Source organism: Seriola dumerili, unplaced genomic scaffold (assembly GCF_002260705.1).
Source record: "Seriola dumerili isolate Sdu_G_001 unplaced genomic scaffold, Sdu_1.0 BDQW01000260.1, whole genome shotgun sequence".
Taxonomy (NCBI): Eukaryota; Metazoa; Chordata; class Actinopteri; order Carangiformes; family Carangidae; genus Seriola; species Seriola dumerili.
The window spans coordinates 2024100-2042750 of record NW_019174515.1 but is presented as its reverse complement, the minus strand read 5'-3'; the positions used below and the strand labels follow the sequence as shown (position 1 = coordinate 2042750).

The 18651-nt window shown below is 39.7% G+C and overlaps 2 protein-coding genes across 5 annotated transcripts; one reads left to right on the top strand and one right to left on the bottom strand.

Annotated features, from left to right (window-relative positions):
• Positions 1-1791: 1791 nt before the first annotated feature.
• Positions 1792-6812, top strand: LOC111230220 (GTPase HRas-like). Its single transcript, XM_022756876.1, has 5 exons — positions 1792-2098; positions 2350-2462; positions 3215-3393; positions 3831-3990; positions 4130-6812. The coding sequence occupies exons 2-5, from the start codon at positions 2352-2354 to the stop codon at positions 4241-4243; spliced, it is 564 nt and encodes a 187-aa protein (XP_022612597.1). The 5' UTR covers positions 1792-2098; positions 2350-2351; the 3' UTR covers positions 4244-6812.
• Positions 4588-17934, bottom strand: pold1 (DNA polymerase delta 1, catalytic subunit). 4 transcript variants are annotated; one of them, XM_022756870.1, is made up of 27 exons: positions 17862-17934; positions 16781-16980; positions 16441-16554; positions 16019-16159; positions 15746-15871; positions 15471-15639; positions 14886-15000; positions 14413-14542; positions 14137-14303; positions 13906-14010; positions 13567-13707; positions 13322-13432; positions 12940-13131; positions 12755-12843; positions 12524-12640; positions 12218-12331; positions 11752-11899; positions 11024-11119; positions 10711-10848; positions 9751-9926; positions 9374-9526; positions 9168-9270; positions 8926-9058; positions 8527-8640; positions 8252-8304; positions 7728-7825; positions 4588-7610 (listed from the first exon to the last, which is right to left on the bottom strand). In XM_022756870.1, the coding sequence occupies exons 2-27, from the start codon at positions 16965-16967 to the stop codon at positions 7523-7525; spliced, it is 3318 nt and encodes a 1105-aa protein (XP_022612591.1). In that variant the 5' UTR covers positions 16968-16980; positions 17862-17934; the 3' UTR covers positions 4588-7522. The 4 variants fall into 4 exon arrangements, with proteins under 4 accessions (XP_022612591.1, XP_022612593.1, XP_022612592.1 ...); XM_022756872.1 differs by having other exon boundaries at positions 17849-17917; XM_022756871.1 differs by lacking the exon at positions 17862-17934 and adding an exon at positions 17785-17861.
• Positions 17935-18651: the final 717 nt, after the last annotated feature.

Here is an 18651-nt window from a genome sequence, read left to right as displayed (position 1 = left end):
GGAATCAGTGTAAAAATAAAAAAGGAAATGATAATATGTAAACATGCAGAAATGTGAAAAATATTCTATGTATAAAAGATGTATATGTGAGATATCCTTGTGTATAATAAAATTTAAGCAATTTAAGATGATGTCACTATTTCAGCACATTCATGTCATCAGGATTTAACACCAAAACAGCATGATGATGCATTATATTAGCATTGATTTTTTTACATCATGAGCACAATGTCAGTTCTCTGTCTCTCTCTCTCTTTCTCCCAGGACAGATGGATGTGGGATTATCTCTGTGATTTTAGGCAAAGATTAGATAGGAGAGCAGATGCACTCGGTGGGAGAGTGAGCGAGAAACATGGACGTCACAGACAAGGGAAGTGAGGATGATGGACCAGAGGGTGGGGCATGATGCCTGTTCTGTGTGTGTGTGTGTGTGTGTGTGTGTGTGTGTGTGTGTGTGTGTGTGTGTGTGTGTGTGTGTGTGTGTGTGTGTGTGTGTGTGTGTGTGTGTCTCCTCTGTCAGATCAGTGCAACTGAAGCTAAATCTCAAGAAAACACATTCAACCATTTTTTTTTTTAAATTCATGTGTGACTGCTTTTTTCAATTAGAAGTATAAATTTCACATGAACAAAGTGAATTTTATTACAATTTTCAGATTCGAACAAATCTATAATTTGGATTAGTTGTACAGTCATCCTGTTTAATAAGTAATTTTCATCATTATTTAATCAAAATTATTTCATAATCATATTCGTTTTAGATTCCTTCAGTTTAGAGTTTATTTTGAAAGAAATTACCGGAAGTGGTATCATGCTATTATGTCTTCACTGCTTTTTTGTCTTTACCACACCACTTTCAGCCCCATAGAGCTAATGGGAACTGCAGTCTGGTGATGCTTTTCTGTGGGCTCATCACTATGAGTGACACCTTTCACCTCAAACATATTTCTTGTATTAAATAATACAGCATTACATACAGCATACACCACTTATAATATCAAGTAGGTCTACCATAAACTGCCATGTCTCTTATGAACAAAAAGTGGTCTCCACACCAGAAAACTGTTAGCTCCTAAACAATACAATTATTACCAATACTTCTGTAACTAATGTCATAATATTAATGTTATTATGCTACTGGTGCTATTTGTAGTAGTCACACTAATAATGATTTGTCCGTATTGTTATTAATAACGACTATACAGGCCAGTATAGGCTGATTATTGCTGTGCATTAGCCACCAATTTAAATATATTGTCGTAGTTCCACAATGTGACCAGTGGAGGGCAGTGAACACTAATGATTTACTCATTATTCACGAGTGTTAATTCAGACATAATACCACACAAAGACTTCCGGTAAAAACTTTCAAGATAAGATGATCAGAAGAGGCCGGCGGTAACTAATGGTCTGACCACAGCCCAATGTTTAAATGAGGGCAAAACGTTCTCAAATATAGTATTTACTGTTTATTGAATTGCGTTACATGAGGCAGAGGTTCATAATGTTTGAGATTAGAGAAAAGATTAAATTAGTTCTAACATGGGTGTGAATACCGTTATTGATATTCATAAGTATAGATATCTGCCTACTAAGGGATGTGGAGTAGAGGGGAACCATCTGTGAGAGAAGTGAGGTTTGAGAGGCCACGCCCGGTCAGGGCTGCTCCTGTTTGTGATTGGACGTATTTGCTAGTTGTGGGCGGGGCTACAAACTAGTACTATACTGTGAATGGGCCTTTGCAACGTCTGTCTGCTTGCCGTTGTTTCATTGGTTGCTTTAGGAGGGGATTAACGTGAAAACTGCTCTGCTTACAATGAATCACAATGGAGACTAAATAGGAGCTCGCACGAATTCAGGCTTTAATTTATTTATAACATAAAGTTTGATTTTTACTAGTAGCGTCGAAAACCTTTAGTTCATATTTTCACACGTATTTCTAGGCAGGAAAACAAGTTGCAGACAGATCCCGAAGTGTTTCTACAAGTGTTTTGAACAAGGAAATGATCTCAGGCTAACGTTATGTAGCAAGCTAATCTCACTTATCCATTGGTAAACTCTGCTATCTCTCGTCTCAGACTGTTATAAATCCCGCACTAAGGTAAGTACGTTTAAACAGTTCGGATTTTTACTATGGATACTCATTCATATCGATTCAGTAACTAGTTAACATGAATAAGGAATAGTTTACATGAAGATAACTACCGTCAGCAGAGAGTAAGTTTAAATCTGGGTCAACCTCTTCGCCATGTAAGTGCAGGGAGGAAGAAGGCAATAACAGCTGGTTAGATCACCTTTATTCTTGTTAACTGGATAATGCGATATGAAACCTGTTGGTTTAATCCTTTCCAGGCATGACCGAGTACAAGCTTGTGGTAGTGGGGGCAGGAGGTGTGGGGAAGAGCGCTCTCACCATCCAGCTCATCCAGAACCACTTCGTTGATGAATATGATCCAACCATCGAGGTGAGAAAGGAGCTATTAGATAAGTGTGTGTCCTGGGGAACGTTTTGTGTAATATAAGCGAAAAAAAAAAAAACAGTAATTTAAAGTTTTATACGAGACTACACGATCGTATTCATATGAGGCAAATGTTTCACTGCTGCAGCTGCATTTTTGGTATCTTATAAGTTAATGCGGGATGGCCATTTTTATGTGTATTACACAATAAATAAATGTACAAAATTTTTAATTACAAGTTCTGAATTCAAAAGTAACAAATAAAAGTATTAAGAATCATATGGGTAGATAAGATTATTATCTCTGATGCATAAACATGCAATATACATTTTACAGTTAAGATGGATCTAATTTTAATTGTTTCATACACTGAGGGCGTTAAACCTTAAAAAAAAAAAAAAAAGGACAATAGCAAACAACAGATTGTACTGTCACCAATCTACTGTGACATCTTTGTTTCTCAAGTTGTTGCCTAAAAGTCAGCACAAGTTGGTTGTAAATCTCTTTTCAGACAGTTAAATATGTCAAGCTGTAAGTCAGGTAATGGTATTATGTCATACTTGATGTTTGAAAAGTGTTCAGGTTTCAGCAAGTTCATTACAAAACATTTAATTTAACAAGGTCTTGTTGCCACATGACCACGCAGTGAGACTGTAGGAAAAAAACCCATGGCAATCGATGTGATGCAATCCACTGTCAGATTTCTTGGCAGACATGTTTGGCACTGCTCGCATGTTCATGCTGATGCTGTGTTACAGGACTCGTACAGAAAACAGGTGGTGATTGACGGAGAGACGTGTCTGTTGGACATCCTGGACACTGCAGGTCAGGAGGAGTACAGCGCCATGAGGGACCAGTATATGAGGACAGGAGAGGGCTTCCTCTGTGTGTTTGCCATCAACAACACCAAGTCCTTTGAGGATGTTCACCTTTACAGGTACAAGATGCTTCATGGGTTCAAGTACACACCAACCAGACTGCTGTTTCAGTAATGAAACACAGCTGCAAAGAGAAGGTGAAGTAGTACTGTCAAATCAATTGTCTATTTTAACTATTGCATCATACTGTGCTATGCAGGTTCGAACAGCCAAGCACTACAAGGTTACTTCCTGACCAGAAAGAACTGCACTTGTAATTATCTGTAACACACATCTATAGACATGCTGAGTGTGGTTACAAGTTCACTAGGGCCATCTGGAAACTACAGTCATATTGATATAATATAATTGAGATTGTCAGCAGATGCCCCCTGAGGGGCATGATGCAGTTTAGAGCAGGTGATGCAGCTGACCCAGATAAGTGATTGTAACCCACTGTTCAGAAAGTAGGGTGACCCCAATCTCTGCGATGCTGTTGCATGTGTCTCCTCCTCAGAGAGCAGATCAACAGGGTGAAAGACAGTGACAGTGTTCCCATGGTACTGGTGGGGAATAAGAGCGACCTGAGTACCCGCACTGTGGAGACGCGACAGGCGCAGGAGCTGGCACGAAGCTACGGCGTGCCATTTGTCGAGACATCTGCCAAGACCAGACAGGTATGTAAGAAAGACAACCTATAGTTAGTTTGCATGGAAGCATGCATGAGCCTTGTTTGAGCAAATAAAATATCCGCACATAAAATAAAACAGCATATAATTTGCATGTTACAAATGCATTTTTCTCTTTGTTTTGCAGGGTGTAGAAGAAGCTTTCTATTCGCTGGTACGGGAGATTAGAAGATATAAGGAGACCAACCGCAGCAACAAGAAGAGCAAGAAGAACACTCAGAGACGCTGCATAATACTATAGCAAACCACACACACACACACGGCACTGGCATCCCTTACGGCACTTGTTTCATGCTCCCTCTCACACACTGCACCTCCTGTCACTTTGGAGACATCCAGCACAGCTCCAGACAGGGAAGCAGCCGCGGTAAAATCCATTTTTACTGCTGTCAAAGTTTCCACTAACAGTATGTTGCTAGAAGATTTGCCATTTATTCATTCAATGTGCAGTGTTCACTTAACGCTGTGAATTCAGTTGGTTTTTTGTTTTTATGACCAAACATCTAGAAACTAGTTTAAGTTGGATGTTTTGTTTTTTTTTGGTTAAGGAAAAAAATTAATTTGAGTCTGTAGTAGAAAGATCTCTTTTTTTTTTCCAAGAATCCATGAGAAGTTGTCCATACAGATAACTTTTTCTAATCTTAAATAGTCCGGCCAGTGTTTTCAGCACCTCTTAACTTAGGGGTCAAAGGCTCACAGTAACAAGCTGTTCAATGTACACTTCATGAGAAAACAGTATCCAAGTGACTTGGATACTTTTTTCCTGTTTTGCCTCCAGTCAGATGTTTTTCTTCTTCCCCTTCTGTTTTTTTTTTCCATAGGTTGGCATGTCCTCTGGTCTTTGAAACAATAGATAGTTGGGGTTTTTTTCCCCCTCACAAAGACCATGGGCCCTATCTTAGACCTGGCGCAAGGCGAACCGCAAGTGTCTTCACAAGTTTCAGACTGAGGCAGTTGTCATTTTCCCGTCCAGTGCCCGCGTTGTTTAAATAGCAAATACACTTCCGCTCATCTCAGCATCCATGCGCATCTGATGCGGTCAGGCGCATTGTTGGCACATTGCTTTCTTAAGGTAGCGTAAAGCGATTGCGCAATTGACCAACAAAAACCTGGTCTGAAGTCAGTGAAGTATTTTACTGTTATTTTAAGGGCGCATCATCAAGAGAGTAATATGTGCCTAGATAGGCAAGTGTACAACACACAGCAGCTGCCTGTTACACACAAACTGTTCACTTCAGATGTTTGGCTATGTCAGGTGGAACACAATACAGCCTCAGAAGGACAGAGCATGCCTTGTGGCATATTTTGCCATGTGTTATGGATGCCTCTTGGACATAAATAAGGCTCTGCAGAGAAGCGTTCTGTCTTACTACCTGGTAAATCCACCAGTGTTTCCCATTCATCACCTAGACTAAATTTGTCCCACCACAGGTTCATAATGGACCGAAAATGTATTTACACTTCTTATAATATAACATAAAAGATGTCTAACTCTGTGCCGATTTGTGCCGTTGCTTCTTTGTAGAGCTGTGCACAATGCATTGATTAGCTTAGCCTTTCCTTTCCCAAGCGTGCTGTGTGCATGTGCTGGGACTGGGCTCACTGGTCAGTCACCACAAATGGACTCCAATTTTGTGTGAAAAACTGCGCCATTATAATAGCAATGTGTCAAGGTGCAAGCACACCTGGCTTTTAAAGGGAATGGTAGATGGCACTCTGATTTGGTTTAAGTACAAGCCTTTTGAATCATGCGCCTGGCACAGCGACTGTTTTTTCTGCTGTTGAAATAGTGGAAGTGGATATGGACACACCCTAAATGCACTTGAGCCATGCACTTCAGACCTTGTGCTTTCGATTGAATGTTCAGGAAATGCTGTAGTAGGATAGCATCACCACAGTAACAAAAGCCTCAAAATTGTGTTCCAGATTCCTAGGTGCACTTTATTCATTTCCTATCATATGTTTATTTTTGTAGAACTTTGAATTAGTGGTAGTGCCATTTCAAAGGTTTACTCAGGAATATGGTGTTTTATCAGGAACTGAGGAATAACAGACTGAGCGCTGTGTCAAATGATTGGTTGAAATCTGATGCCTGTTTCCATATTTTACACCATTAACTTATCATTTGAAGTGTTGGCCCTGCTGTTTGCTCCACACAGTCACGCTGTATTCCAAAGTCCACTTTTTAAAGCAATTATTATGTCAGTCCAAGTGTTGTTGGTGGTTCAAATTGTAAGTCACTGTGTCAAAGCACAGATGATGCTACACCACACTCTACCAGAGAATGTAGTGTGTGCAAATATTCATGTGGTAATACATGAAACCACTGAAAGCAGTGTTTAACTTAGTCTCACAGCAACAGTCATGGTATCTGATTATAAGCATATTCAGTAGCGCAACCGTTTTTTATAGCAGTGTTTGTCTTTGATAATTACCATCACTAGTAAATATAATGGATGGTTGAATTTCTATTTTTGTATCATTACAAACAGTTTTCCCAATTTAAAAAAAAAACCCAGCATCTGCATTAACTAACTGCTGTCCACATAGTTACTAAAATGATATCAAAGTTCAGTGAGCTAACTTCAACTGAGTTGTATTGTGCTAACAGAAGTGAATCCATCTATGACGGATTCCTAATTTTCTTTGGTTCATTGGTATAAAACCAGCAGGCTGTCATCATTTGGACTCAATGTAATTCCATTGTGAAAATATGGAGTAACTGATTTGATCTGAAGAAGCCACTGACAGTCATATGAAATCTGTAATGCACTCTGGTATAATGAACAAGTAAATGTCTGTAGCTTTTACATCTGGTCTGTTTTGTTTATCCAATGTGTTTACTGGTTACTTTTGTCAAACACACAAACCAAGTAGAGAATGTGGTGCGTTTACACCAGATCTGATTTGTAAACCTTCCATATACAGACCTCTACTTTTTCACATGTTTCAAGAAGGAAGAGCAAATACTACACCCAGTGTTCTCCATAAAACCATAAAGAAGATCAGGGTTTTTGTACCAAATCAGTGAAGGGGAAGGGATGTGGTTTATGAGGTCAGACAATAACGATGAAGAGGAAGCCAATCAAGTTCCTCTTTTCATTTCTGTAAAACTCCACACTTTTACTTTGATGTCAAATTAAGATTGGGGAACGTACATCTGAACAGGCAGGTTCATACAAACTTCTTCCCACACAGGACACGTCACGTACATTTACTGTCTGCCATGTTTGACGGCAGTGTGGTTCAGTATCCTGTGTGTAATTTTAACCACTTCAAAAGGGATTTTTGTAATCATCGTTAAATAAGTAATGATCATATCTGAAAGCCCAAAACAAATAGATTGCTTTTTGATTTTATTTTACAAAAAGATACTACTTATTGTCACTTTATTCATATTAGAAATAGTGCGATATATATGCATTTTCACAGCACTAAAAGATGTAGAAAAACAATGAGAGTCCAAAGTTATCTGAAATGAGGCACAGGAGGAATGAGAGTGTGTTGTGTGCCCCTTTTCTCACCATCCAAAACGAGACACCAGCTTACTCTGGTCATCCAGATCTTTCTGAACCTTCTTCCTCATGTAGAAGATGGGACAATCCCGGCTGCAGAAGAGCAAGGAGGGACAGTGTTAGTGGACATAAAGGACTGCTAGTGTGTGCTCAGCCATTATTCCACAATAAACACACAGTTAAATATGTGCTTGTGTACTATTTATGTACCTGGTACAGAGCACATCCTCATGGAGGGAGCCTTGACAACGCTGACACTGAGTCCACAGACGAGAGAAACGTTCCTCCAGTGTGTTCAAGTGAAAGATCTGTAATTTAAACCTTAATGTTAGCAACACATTAGACATTTGTTTTTGAAATATTACCCCCTTAATTCTTCTGGTAACAAATTCTAAACATGTATTAATGCTTTGTGCTTCACTGGAACAGACAACATGGAAAAACAGAATCACATTTTAACCAGCACACTGGTCTATAGCAGCCTGAAAGTAAACAATTATCCAGTTAGACTCTGCACTGTTTAGCTCAATGTACCAAAATAAATTTTATATCATATTCCTTTTAAGGAATTCACTGAGCTCTGAAGAGCCACCAGAGGGCAATATGATGATAAACACTCAGCCACTGCCTGAAAATAAGACATTCAAGCTTTTCTTCAAGCACATTCAGAGCTAGGACTGTTAGTGAAGAAAACGAAAACATTCAAGTATGAAGTCATTTAGCATTTTGCCTACCTCCTTTTGGTACAGTTCAGACTCCTTCTTCTTACAGAAATCACACACAGCCGCTGCAATGACAGACATTAGATGTTGCACATATTGTATAAAACTCCAACCCAAAGTGTACTACTGGACATTAAAAAATAAAGATGGACTGGTCCTATGCCAAGAAATGAAGAGCTACTGTTCATCCAAAAGCAAAACATCCTGTTAAATTGAAAGTATCACCTAAATTCATGAAGGGAATATCAAAGAAGAGAAAAAAATCTTAAAATACTGAGCACACATACTGTCTGTCTTGAGCACAGCTTTGCAGCCGATACAGGTGCTCCTCTTCTGGGCAAATGCCATGAGGCCCCCGACCTTTGAGGTCAACACCGTCTTACAGCGTGTGTGGTCACCCTCTGAAACACACCACAAAAATAAAAAAATTAACATCCAAAAAACTTGAGTAAGAGTACCTCTAGTAAGATGGCATTTTCTACATTTATTGGATAAACTGTGCAGCTTTAACATTTTAGTTGTTATAATGTTAAAAATGTTACATTTGAGTCCTGGGATCCCTACAGATGCTGATTTTGATGAATAGTTTATAGATTTCACAATCAGTAATTTATGCTTTAAAATGTCAAGACTAATGTCAAATGCTCAAAAGCTAATGACCATGATGTGCGTGTGTTTGGACTCACTGAGCAGGACGCTCTCTGCCTTGCTCTCTCCCAGGATGGGCTCAAATATTCTCAGCAGGGGCTTGGACAGCTGCTGTTCCAGGTAGTATTGGGTGTCGATGGGAATGTTGTTTTCCAGCACATAGATTGGGTCCTGAAGCAACATGTGGAAGAATCAGGGTTATTGCCAGGATTTAATATTCACAATAAGGAAAGGAAACAAACACGCATATTAAAAATCTATCAAAGACAACACTACAGACCTCTGACTTCATGTACGCTGCTGCTCCCTTCGCAGCCTTGATGATGACATATGGAACTCGGTCTCCCAGGTTGGGGGCACTGCCAGCATCTCTTTTCCTCATCCTGTAAAACATCAATATTAATGAGCCAGTTCACCCATATCACACAGAATATTTTCCTTTTTAGTGTTATTTGAAATTAAGTGACTCAGTGTCTGGTGTCAGACCTCTCTGCCAGCTCCACGTGTGCCTGTTTGCCAGCGTACTCCTGGGCGGTGCGCGTTAGCTCCTTGGTGATGACCAGCTGGCTGATGTCGATGCGGTTGCACAGAAGGTCTGAGATCACTTCTTTGGCATGAGCCACTGCACCCTGCGGGTCCCTGACAACACATCACATCAGCTGAGTTAGTTATGCACAGTATCAACAGCTCTGGATTAGGTTCAAGCAAGCAATAAAAGAGAAAGTGGGCTGAATGTTTGGGTTTAGCTATTTTCTATTGCAATTCTATTGAGTTATATTCAGTATGTCAAAATGGAATTAAAAATTTAATTATGAAAAGACGATATCACAGAGTACCTCTAAAAAGAATGGGCATGTGTGTACCTGTCTATGAGGATTCTCTGCAGACAGGTGTTGATGAGGTTAGCCACCAGAGGGCAGTTGTCTCTGCGGACAGTCTCAATGCCTTTACAGTCCATCTTCTCATGTGTGTGTGCACTGGAGGAGAAATACAGGCCTGCGTAGCGCTTCTTGTTAATCAGCAGGTATGGGTAGTACACCTGTGCAAGTGACAAAAATAAACTCTCATTGATCTATTTCTCCTGTGAACCCTGAGGTCCCCCGTTTCAAGATCTACAGATATTCTCTTGAGAAGACCAAAATGTATTGTAGTGTAGATGAGATGTTCAATGTTTCCAGTTTACAAAAAAAAGATGAATGTGCATTTATCACATTTATAGGGTAAAAATTCAATTCAATTCAATCGTATACATCCAAGTGCAAATATAGCTTCATGTGGCTGCAGTGTTCTTTAATACAGAGATGGCATCTGACACAGAGAGGGATAGTTATATTTCATGAACATTTTTTGACTGGACATTGAACTTTTTGAATGAGAGAAATATGTAGGAGATATAACATCAGAAATGTCAAATTCTATGTTGTACTTAACACCACAACTGCGCAAAGCTTCATACTTTATTTTCCATCATGATAAGGACTTATATGTAAACATAGCTTTGGAAATAAGACGCAGGGACAAGAGATATGAGCAATGTAAGTGTGCAAAAGAGACTTTTCTTCAACTGCATTAACATCTTATTATAACAAATACCTTTGGTACATTCGGAATAGAGTGATTTTCCCTACATAGATTAATCTGAGTGATCTGATATGTTCTCAATTAATCAGTTAATTGTTTGGTAAATTGTATCAAATGTCTATCTAGAGACCAAATTGATAGATTCAAATGTCAAATTGGGCTGGAACACATGAATTATAGGCCTCAATTACAAATTCCACAGGGACAAGTGTGTTGATAAATGGACTGGACTGAAATTGTACCTTCTCAAACTCCAGTTTGATGGGCGGAGTAAAATGGGACGACACCCACTCCGCTGCCTCCCTCCCGATATCCATCGCCTCCCTTACTGTTGCAACTCCAAGCTTAACCATTACAGAGTCTGTGTCCCCATAGATTACCTTAACAGATAAAAATAAAATTAAAAAGGAAAACCACAGACAAGTCAGTGTTTACATTACAGAGAGGAACAAATCTGATGTTAGCCGATATGTGATATGTTAACCAGAAAAAAAGGAACCAAATGAGCTGAGTTTGGTTCAGTATAAGTGGATGGCAGCCTCATGTATTCCTCACCTTGGCATCACCTTGGTAACCATTGGAAATAATGTATTTTGACTCCACTAGCTGTTTGGTTTGCTCGATCATCTGTCTTCCAAAACCTGTGACGCTCTGAATGAGACAAGAAAAGATTTAATTAGAGTTTACATAACTAAATTACCTGTGGTGTTGGAAAAAGCTTTCATTGGCCACGGAGCAAAACCTTCAGCCATGTTACAGGTCATGAGTTTCAATGACTGAGAAAAATATTTGCTACTGGGCAAAACTGATCATAGAGTTGTCTCAACTCTCTGTGAGAGTGTTGTTTAATTAACTATGTCAACATTTCACAAAGCAGCAAGAAGCAGTCTGTTGCAGCTATTTTTCTACACTTGCAGTAGGTCTTTGTGTTTAATTGTTTACATTTCTGCCACCACCTGCTCTGTGGTTTCTATTTCAACACTAATCTTCACTCTACATCTTTGCTGTTTACAGCTTGTGCTCCGATTTCACATCTGAGTGGAACAATTGGAAGAGTGACAATAAGTCAAATGGGGATGACTGCATTTAGCAAGAATGACAAACAGTTGTGTCATTCTTCTTCTGCCAACCAATGTAAGGGTAAAGACAACAACAGTGCTCTTTAGCTGAAGATTATTCACACTAATCACAGTATATAAACATGTAAACATAAGGTGCAGTCACCAGTATCAGGTCTGAACAACATAATTATTCTAAGGCTGTCTACAGAGTCAGGTGCTCACCTGGGAGATCTCTAGGCAGGGCAGCTTGCCCACCTGAGCACCCGTGAAGCCATAGACAGAGTTTGCACTGATTTTGAGGGCCAGCTGTCGGCCATCCAGCACCTGCTTCTTGAAAGGGTCAGTTTCCTTCTTCAGCTCTGTTTTGGCCCTGTGGCGAGACAGAGGGACAAGGTGAGAAGGAAGTCACATCTGGCTGATTTATGGGCACACCAAAAACATGTTTATCTGCTCTATATATTATTTAAAGGGTCGTAAAAATAATTATTTTCTAAGACGTTTGAGTTTTGATCATTTGAGATTTGGTCATCAGTTGTTTTTTTTTTTGGTAAACCCATTTTTGTATTTTTAAAGAATAAATCTGAATGTTCATTATAGAAAGAGGAACCGTTCAACACTAATTGTGAATCACAGGATTAAAAAGTTATTAATAAGCTTTTTGTTGTTATTTATTTGAAACAATTCGAACCTCTTTCTGGCAGACAGCAGGTTCTCCAGGATCTCAGGTAGAAGTCCTTTCCTTACCGAGCTCTTCACAAACAGATCACCAGTCGGAGTCTTGATGAAGTCCTCAGGTGACAAGCTATAGACACACAACCACTTTAGTTATTAGTTTGGATTGTTAATACTAGACAATTGCATTTGAACTGTTTCGAGTTTTTACTTGGACATTAAGACACAATGAATCCATGAAAAAACAATGAATTAAACTAGTTCCACCATACTGTGTGTCAGGTACAAAAGTCTGTAGGCTGGCTTAAGATCTTTGCCTCACCCTAGTTTCTCTACAGAGCCCCTCTGCAGCAGGGTGGTGTAGCACAGATTGTGAGCCATCATGATGGACGGATACAAGGAGGAGAAATCCAGGGTGGCAATAGGGACACTGTAATACCTATGCAGAGAAGAAGGCGGTGATGGAAGAAACATGACAAGCTTGCACCTACAAAACCAAAAAATCCAAGAGTGGAGTCAAACATTCACATGACCAAACACCAGACCTACATACCCTTTCTCTGGCTCAATGACAGTGGCGCCAGTGTAGTCTTCTCCTCCTTCTGTCTTAACAACAGGCATGACCAAGTCCTGTTTCATGGCCTAAACATGTACAGATACACAGATACTTAAGAGTTATCATCTTTAAATCTACATGCATCCAGTGACTTGTGCATCCCATGTGTTTGCCTTTGTTACCTGTCGCAGCAGCTGAGACACGACTTTGATCTGCTGTCCTCTTGACAGCAGGTACGTGAGAGGCACACCTGTCACTCTTGCCATCTCCATGTAGTTAATCACACACATCAGCTTCTGCAGCAGGCGCAGTGGGAGGTAGGCGTCTTTCAGGCAGTAGACAGCCAAACGTCTACGAGTCTGTTCGTTTCCATTCTTGATGGAGGACAAGCAGAGAACAACAGATGAGTGACAAAAGCAACATGTTTTTTTCCAAGAAGCTTACATCTTTATTTTGACTTCATTATCGAAAAATTACCCAAATATTTAAATATTTATTAATGAGGGCAGTCGAATCTGCGCAGCTGAAAGACAACCAGCTATTTTCCAGGTGCAACAAGGTTACCTGCAGATCAGTGATGATGGAGTGCTGTACATCCTCCTTCTGTTCTTGCAGGAAGTGGAAACTCACAGCGTTGAGTGTGTATGAGCGCAGTTTATAGTCCCGGAGGAGCACCTGATTAGACAGACACACCAACCAGTTTATGCTCAGTCTGTCTTTTCCTGAAAACAACAAATCTGTGCACCACATATTACCAGTATGGTAACATCACTATTGTTTAATCATAATTTACAATAGTAAGTGCTGACCTGCAGCAGATCAAACTGAACCCGGCCCTCCATGTTAACGGTCTTGTTCTCTCTGCGGCCCATCTGCTTGCTCTGGAAGTTTAGGTCGCGCAAGACTGACTTGATTCCTCGTACTCGGCCCAAGTAGGGAAACAGGTTCACCTAAATACAAATATCATGTTTTATTGAACAGAGGGGGGAGCAGAGATGTTTAGATCTTAGGGAGATCTGAAGTATATCTACTACAAACACACTTTATAGAGGTAGTTAAGTGACACTCAATGATGCTTAATCTGCCAAGAACATTTTAGGCTTTGGTATTGGATCAAACTAAAGTAAATGAATGTGGCTTCATCTAACCTTTAAAGCAGCAGCTCTGTTGAGCAAGTAAGGAAAGTCAAAGTTTTGAATGTTGTATCCTGTGATGATGTCTGGGTCCACTGTCCTCAAAAACTCCGCCCAGCTCTGTTCACACAGACGTTAACAGACACAGAACGACATGGGAGATGAACAACAAAACCACAAGTGGGAGCGAAGAAAACATGAAAATTTGTTTGTTTTGCAGTGCCTTCCTGAAGCCGGCATATTTACCTGCAGCAGCTGTTTCTCTTGTGCGAAACACAATATCTGAGAGCCCACAATGCTCGCGCAGGACTGGAGGGTGAACACTGTGCGAATGAAGGGCTCTGTCTCACCCTGTCGCTGGACCATAGATGCAATCTGAATCACAGGATCTTTATCTGGCTCTGGGAAGATTCCTGAAAAGAAAAGAGTTAACATCCACATCAAACTCTACATTTGCTTTTCCATCAACTATGAATAGATTGAATGCTGTATAATGAGAATCCCAGAGATAAAGAACCCCACCTTTTCTTCCTGCACATTCAATATCAAAGCTCAGGACCCTGAGTGGTGCGATCCTTTGCCAGTCTCCCTCTGCTGGGTGACTTATCAAATCTGTCCATCCCACATCCACCTCATACTGACACAAGGACTCCTGACAGCCAAAAAACGGGGGAGAAAAAACACTGTTGATAAAAGCTGGACAATACAAAAATTCTATGATGGCACTTAAAGGGAAGTGAACCACTGACCCATGTAGTATGACAGTAGGCTTGGGCTGACATTCGATAATATCAAATATTGCAATATTTCTTGCCATATGCAATATTTTTCATAATATCGAAAATATATACAAGAAAAATATTGTATATTGGGATATTTTTGCTGGGCTGTATGGAGATATCCAATTTTGGATATCGCCCAAGTCTACATGCCAGTTGAGCAGCATAAACAAAAGCCAGATTGTGTCATGAGGTTTAGACATAAACCAGACCTACCTTGCCCGGGTACTGAGAATCTGTGCCCCCCATGCTCTTCTCGTCACGTATCCTGTACTTGCCTTTGGGAAGTTCAATCCAGCAGCATCCCACCACATCACTGTCCACCATAAACCTGACAACAAAGAGAGGTTCATGTAGCTGAAAGATACAGTATCATATCTACTTATCAGCCGTTTTGTAAGAAAGACATTTATAAGAAATTATTAAGTAAATTACAGGTTGGCTTCCATGATCACATGTTCAAGACTAGAGGTAGCGAGATATCAATGGTGTCCCTGCATATAAATGTAAGAAGATATATAATAAAGAAAACATAAGAATATGGTTACAAAATTGAGGATTAACAACAGCAAATACCCTGTTTACCCTGACAAATGTAAGAACACCACAATCTGTGCCAACACCATAACGTAATAAAAAATCTTGATAAATAAATTGAGGTACATATTTCTTCTACTGTGACTGAAATATATACAGTAAATATTTTTCTAGGATGCATGTCCATGTTTTTATTTTCCTTGGATATTTTAAATAAACCACAGACATAGTGTGTTAAGTACAATATGTATAGCACACACACACCTGATTTCAAAATCTATATTGGCCTCATACGACTGGTAACTCTGGATGGGGAAAGGTCCAAACTTAAAGCCCTGCTCCAGCAGTCTCTTTGCGGGGGCAATGAGACGAGGCATCGCCATGGTTATCCTCAAGAAATCCATAATGCGTTTCCCATGGTAACCATACATGTCTGTAGGAAAAGAAAAAAGAAGCTAAGATTAGATCAGTTTGCATTAGTTTGATCTGCCAAGTTAACAACAAATTCCAATAAGTATTTAAACATTATTTGTCCTCACTCTCTTTGCGGGTGATGTCCACAGCCAACACTGTGATGGAGATGTTGTCCTTATTGGAGCGCATGTCCTTCAGAACAACAGAGTTCAACTCTCTTTTAAAATCACCCAGGAAAGCAGATGTGAACCCTTTTCGAAGGAAGTAGAAAGAGGGAAAATTTTCAGGATTAATAAGAATTAATTACATAATAGTGACAGCTCAGATGACAGAAATGGGTTGAACTGAGACAATTATTAAATATTTACTGACAGTGACACACCACAACTACTACTCACCACTTGGTGCTGGAACATAGAAATAAGGTGCAAAACCATGAACGTGGCAACAAACGCTGTTGCCGCTGTCTGTCACTCCAAACATCCGAATAATCGGGACTTTTCCCTGTAACTGGCCAGGCATGCCAGCCACTGCAGGCCCTGCATAGCACATAAATGGAAACTAACTTTGATACCATTTCTTCTCACATACAACAGTGGAACATCAGAGTAGGTGGATATGTTCTACACTCTTATTTAGATCGAAGCAACAAATCAAATATGTGTGAAATATTTGTAAAGAAAAAAAACCTATATGAATCCCGAACAGCTCTATATACTATGATTACCATCATTTAATACTGCTAACTACAGATATATCACAGAATTAAGTCCAAGTCATCTTGGTTTTGGCTTCAACACATGTCGTCTTTGATAATTACCTAAATAATAGTCAAGGTCAATCTGCTGAAACACCAAAGTATCAGATGATGAGTCCACTGTAGGAGCATGAGGCCGCTGCCAGCGAGGGTTAATGTTTGTTGAGAAGAGGTCACCTGACAGAACAAGGAGGTAAGACAGAAATAGGACCAAAATTAATTATTTATTGTGCCAATGGGTACATCTAAGAACTAAGAATTATCAGAAGTTGAACCAACACAATAATCATTTATTATTTATTATTAGCACATAGTTACATTATTTATTATTAGCACATAGTTACATTATTCACAATGCAAAGCTACACACCTATGACTGTGTACTTCTCTGTGCAACACTCACCTACGGGAATAACATCATGTCCCGCCTGTCCCTCCATCTCCTCCCCCTCCATCTCTGCTTCATCAAACATGGACAACTCCTCTTCGAACTGCGATGGACTGTCCTCCCATTCACTTGCTGTTTTACCACGTTTAGCCTGAGATACACCCCCCATAAGAGGGGAACCATTGCGTCTTTTATACTCCATGGCTACAACGAACCTTGTAAACAGAAGACATGTTAGGGAAGATTATTAGAGAGGATATTTTTGATGACAGCATAACAATAAACCCTTAATGATAGCATATTCAGAATAATGCAGAACTATCAAAACAAGCTCCGATTGTGCTACATTAAACGCTTGTTACCACCTGCAAAGAAAGTTTATATTTTTGACAGACAGCCTCTGTTTACTTAGAAAGGGGGTGAAGTAACGTAATAACATAAAGGAGAAAAGAGTAGTGTAAGTAAGGTAAACGACGACACAGCGATAATGATACTTTTTTGAACGATAATGACAAATTTGATACATCATGATCAATCATCGCAGGAAAGATGTAGAAAAGGTCATGTGGTTGGTAAGAAGTGGCCTCGGTCAAATGAGAGACGTTCCTCCATTCTGCACATAATGTAGTCCATAAGGCATGTAACTAGTATGGCTTTTGCTGTCCCACTCTTAACACAAAACTCTGTAAGGTTACAGCTTCTCAACTAAGTGCTGTAGTTAGCTACGTTGTGTCCTCTTCCTCCTGAGGTTCTCGGTGCTATTTTCAGTTAAGTGCACTCGCGGCTAACGTTGACAACTTATCCGCGTATGAATGGCGTAAATTCAACATTTCTCTGTAAGACGTAGCATGTGTTAACCTCAGTGTTCCAGCGGTAAAAATTTATGTCGACTTATTTCTTGTTCAAACTAGGGCAGCTGCTTTCTTTTGTAACAGGCTACAGCAACAAGCTAGCATGCGCGAGTGTAAACACACAACAGTCTCGCGCCAAGGCTGATCTTATCGAACTGTATTACCGACCACTCTGTGAAATCTGCCCACGAAACTGTCAGCGGCTGGTGCGTTTCCAACGAAGGTATAATACCTATCAAAGTTACCTCTTGTCACCAGACCCCGGTTGACAAAAGCTCCCGCCACTCTTCTTCAATTTGTGAACTTTCACCGGCGAAAGCGCGGAAAATTTCCGTTTCGTTACTGGGTACAAAATAAAAGCAATGGACAATGACGACAGACGCAAGGCGGAAACTCGGTTGTAAATGAGAAGGAAGTTGAACGCGGCCAGGCCAAACCTACTACGTTAAAAAGACCGTGTGTTCGCGGCAAAATTACGTCAGAATGTACGCAGCAGAGAGGGAGGGAAAACGGCTCCACAAATACACAAACAAATCTTTAAATGTTATTTTCTAAAACTGAACGCTTTTTCTATTTTGATTTTATTTAAGGCATGAAATTATACACACAGCAACCATCCTACAAACAATGAGATAAACAGTTTAACACTGATAGATAGATAGATAGATAGATAGATAGATAGATAGATAGATAGATAGATAGATAGATAGATAGATAGATAGATAGATAGAAAGAAAGAAAGTGCTGTAAATGTGTGAATTTCTGTAACTGTTAGAAAACAGTTGTAACTATATTTCCTCATGACTAGAATATTTTCGTGCCTCTTAATTTTTATTTGATAATCTGACATCATTACCTGATATCAGGTTTTGGATTGTAATAATAATGCAGTAAGTATGGGGAAGGCAACTGTGTTTCATGTTTCACAGATATGACTACAAACTACTTTAAATGGCAATGTTTAGGTTTATGATTAACTCAGTTTGAACTGGAGGTCACACAATATTATCATCACACACAGGGACACACTAATGA

Coding starts and splice junctions, on each gene's coding strand:
- LOC111230220 (XM_022756876.1), top strand. CDS start 2,352: ATGACCGAGTACAAGCTTGTGGTAGTGGGGGCAGGAGGTGTGGGGAAG. Junction 3,394..3,830: donor GAGGATGTTCACCTTTACAG/GTACAAGATGCT, acceptor TCTCCTCCTCAG/AGAGCAGATCAACAGGGTGA. Junction 3,991..4,129: donor CATCTGCCAAGACCAGACAG/GTATGTAAGAAA, acceptor TTTGTTTTGCAG/GGTGTAGAAGAAGCTTTCTA.
- pold1 (XM_022756870.1), bottom strand. CDS start 16,967: ATGGAGTATAAAAGACGCAATGGTTCCCCTCTTATGGGGGGTGTATCT. Junction 16,555..16,780: donor ACATGATGTTATTCCCGTAG/GTGAGTGTTGCA, acceptor TTGTTCTGTCAG/GTGACCTCTTCTCAACAAAC. Junction 14,011..14,136: donor AAGAGAAACAGCTGCTGCAG/GTAAATATGCCG, acceptor CTGTGTGAACAG/AGCTGGGCGGAGTTTTTGAG.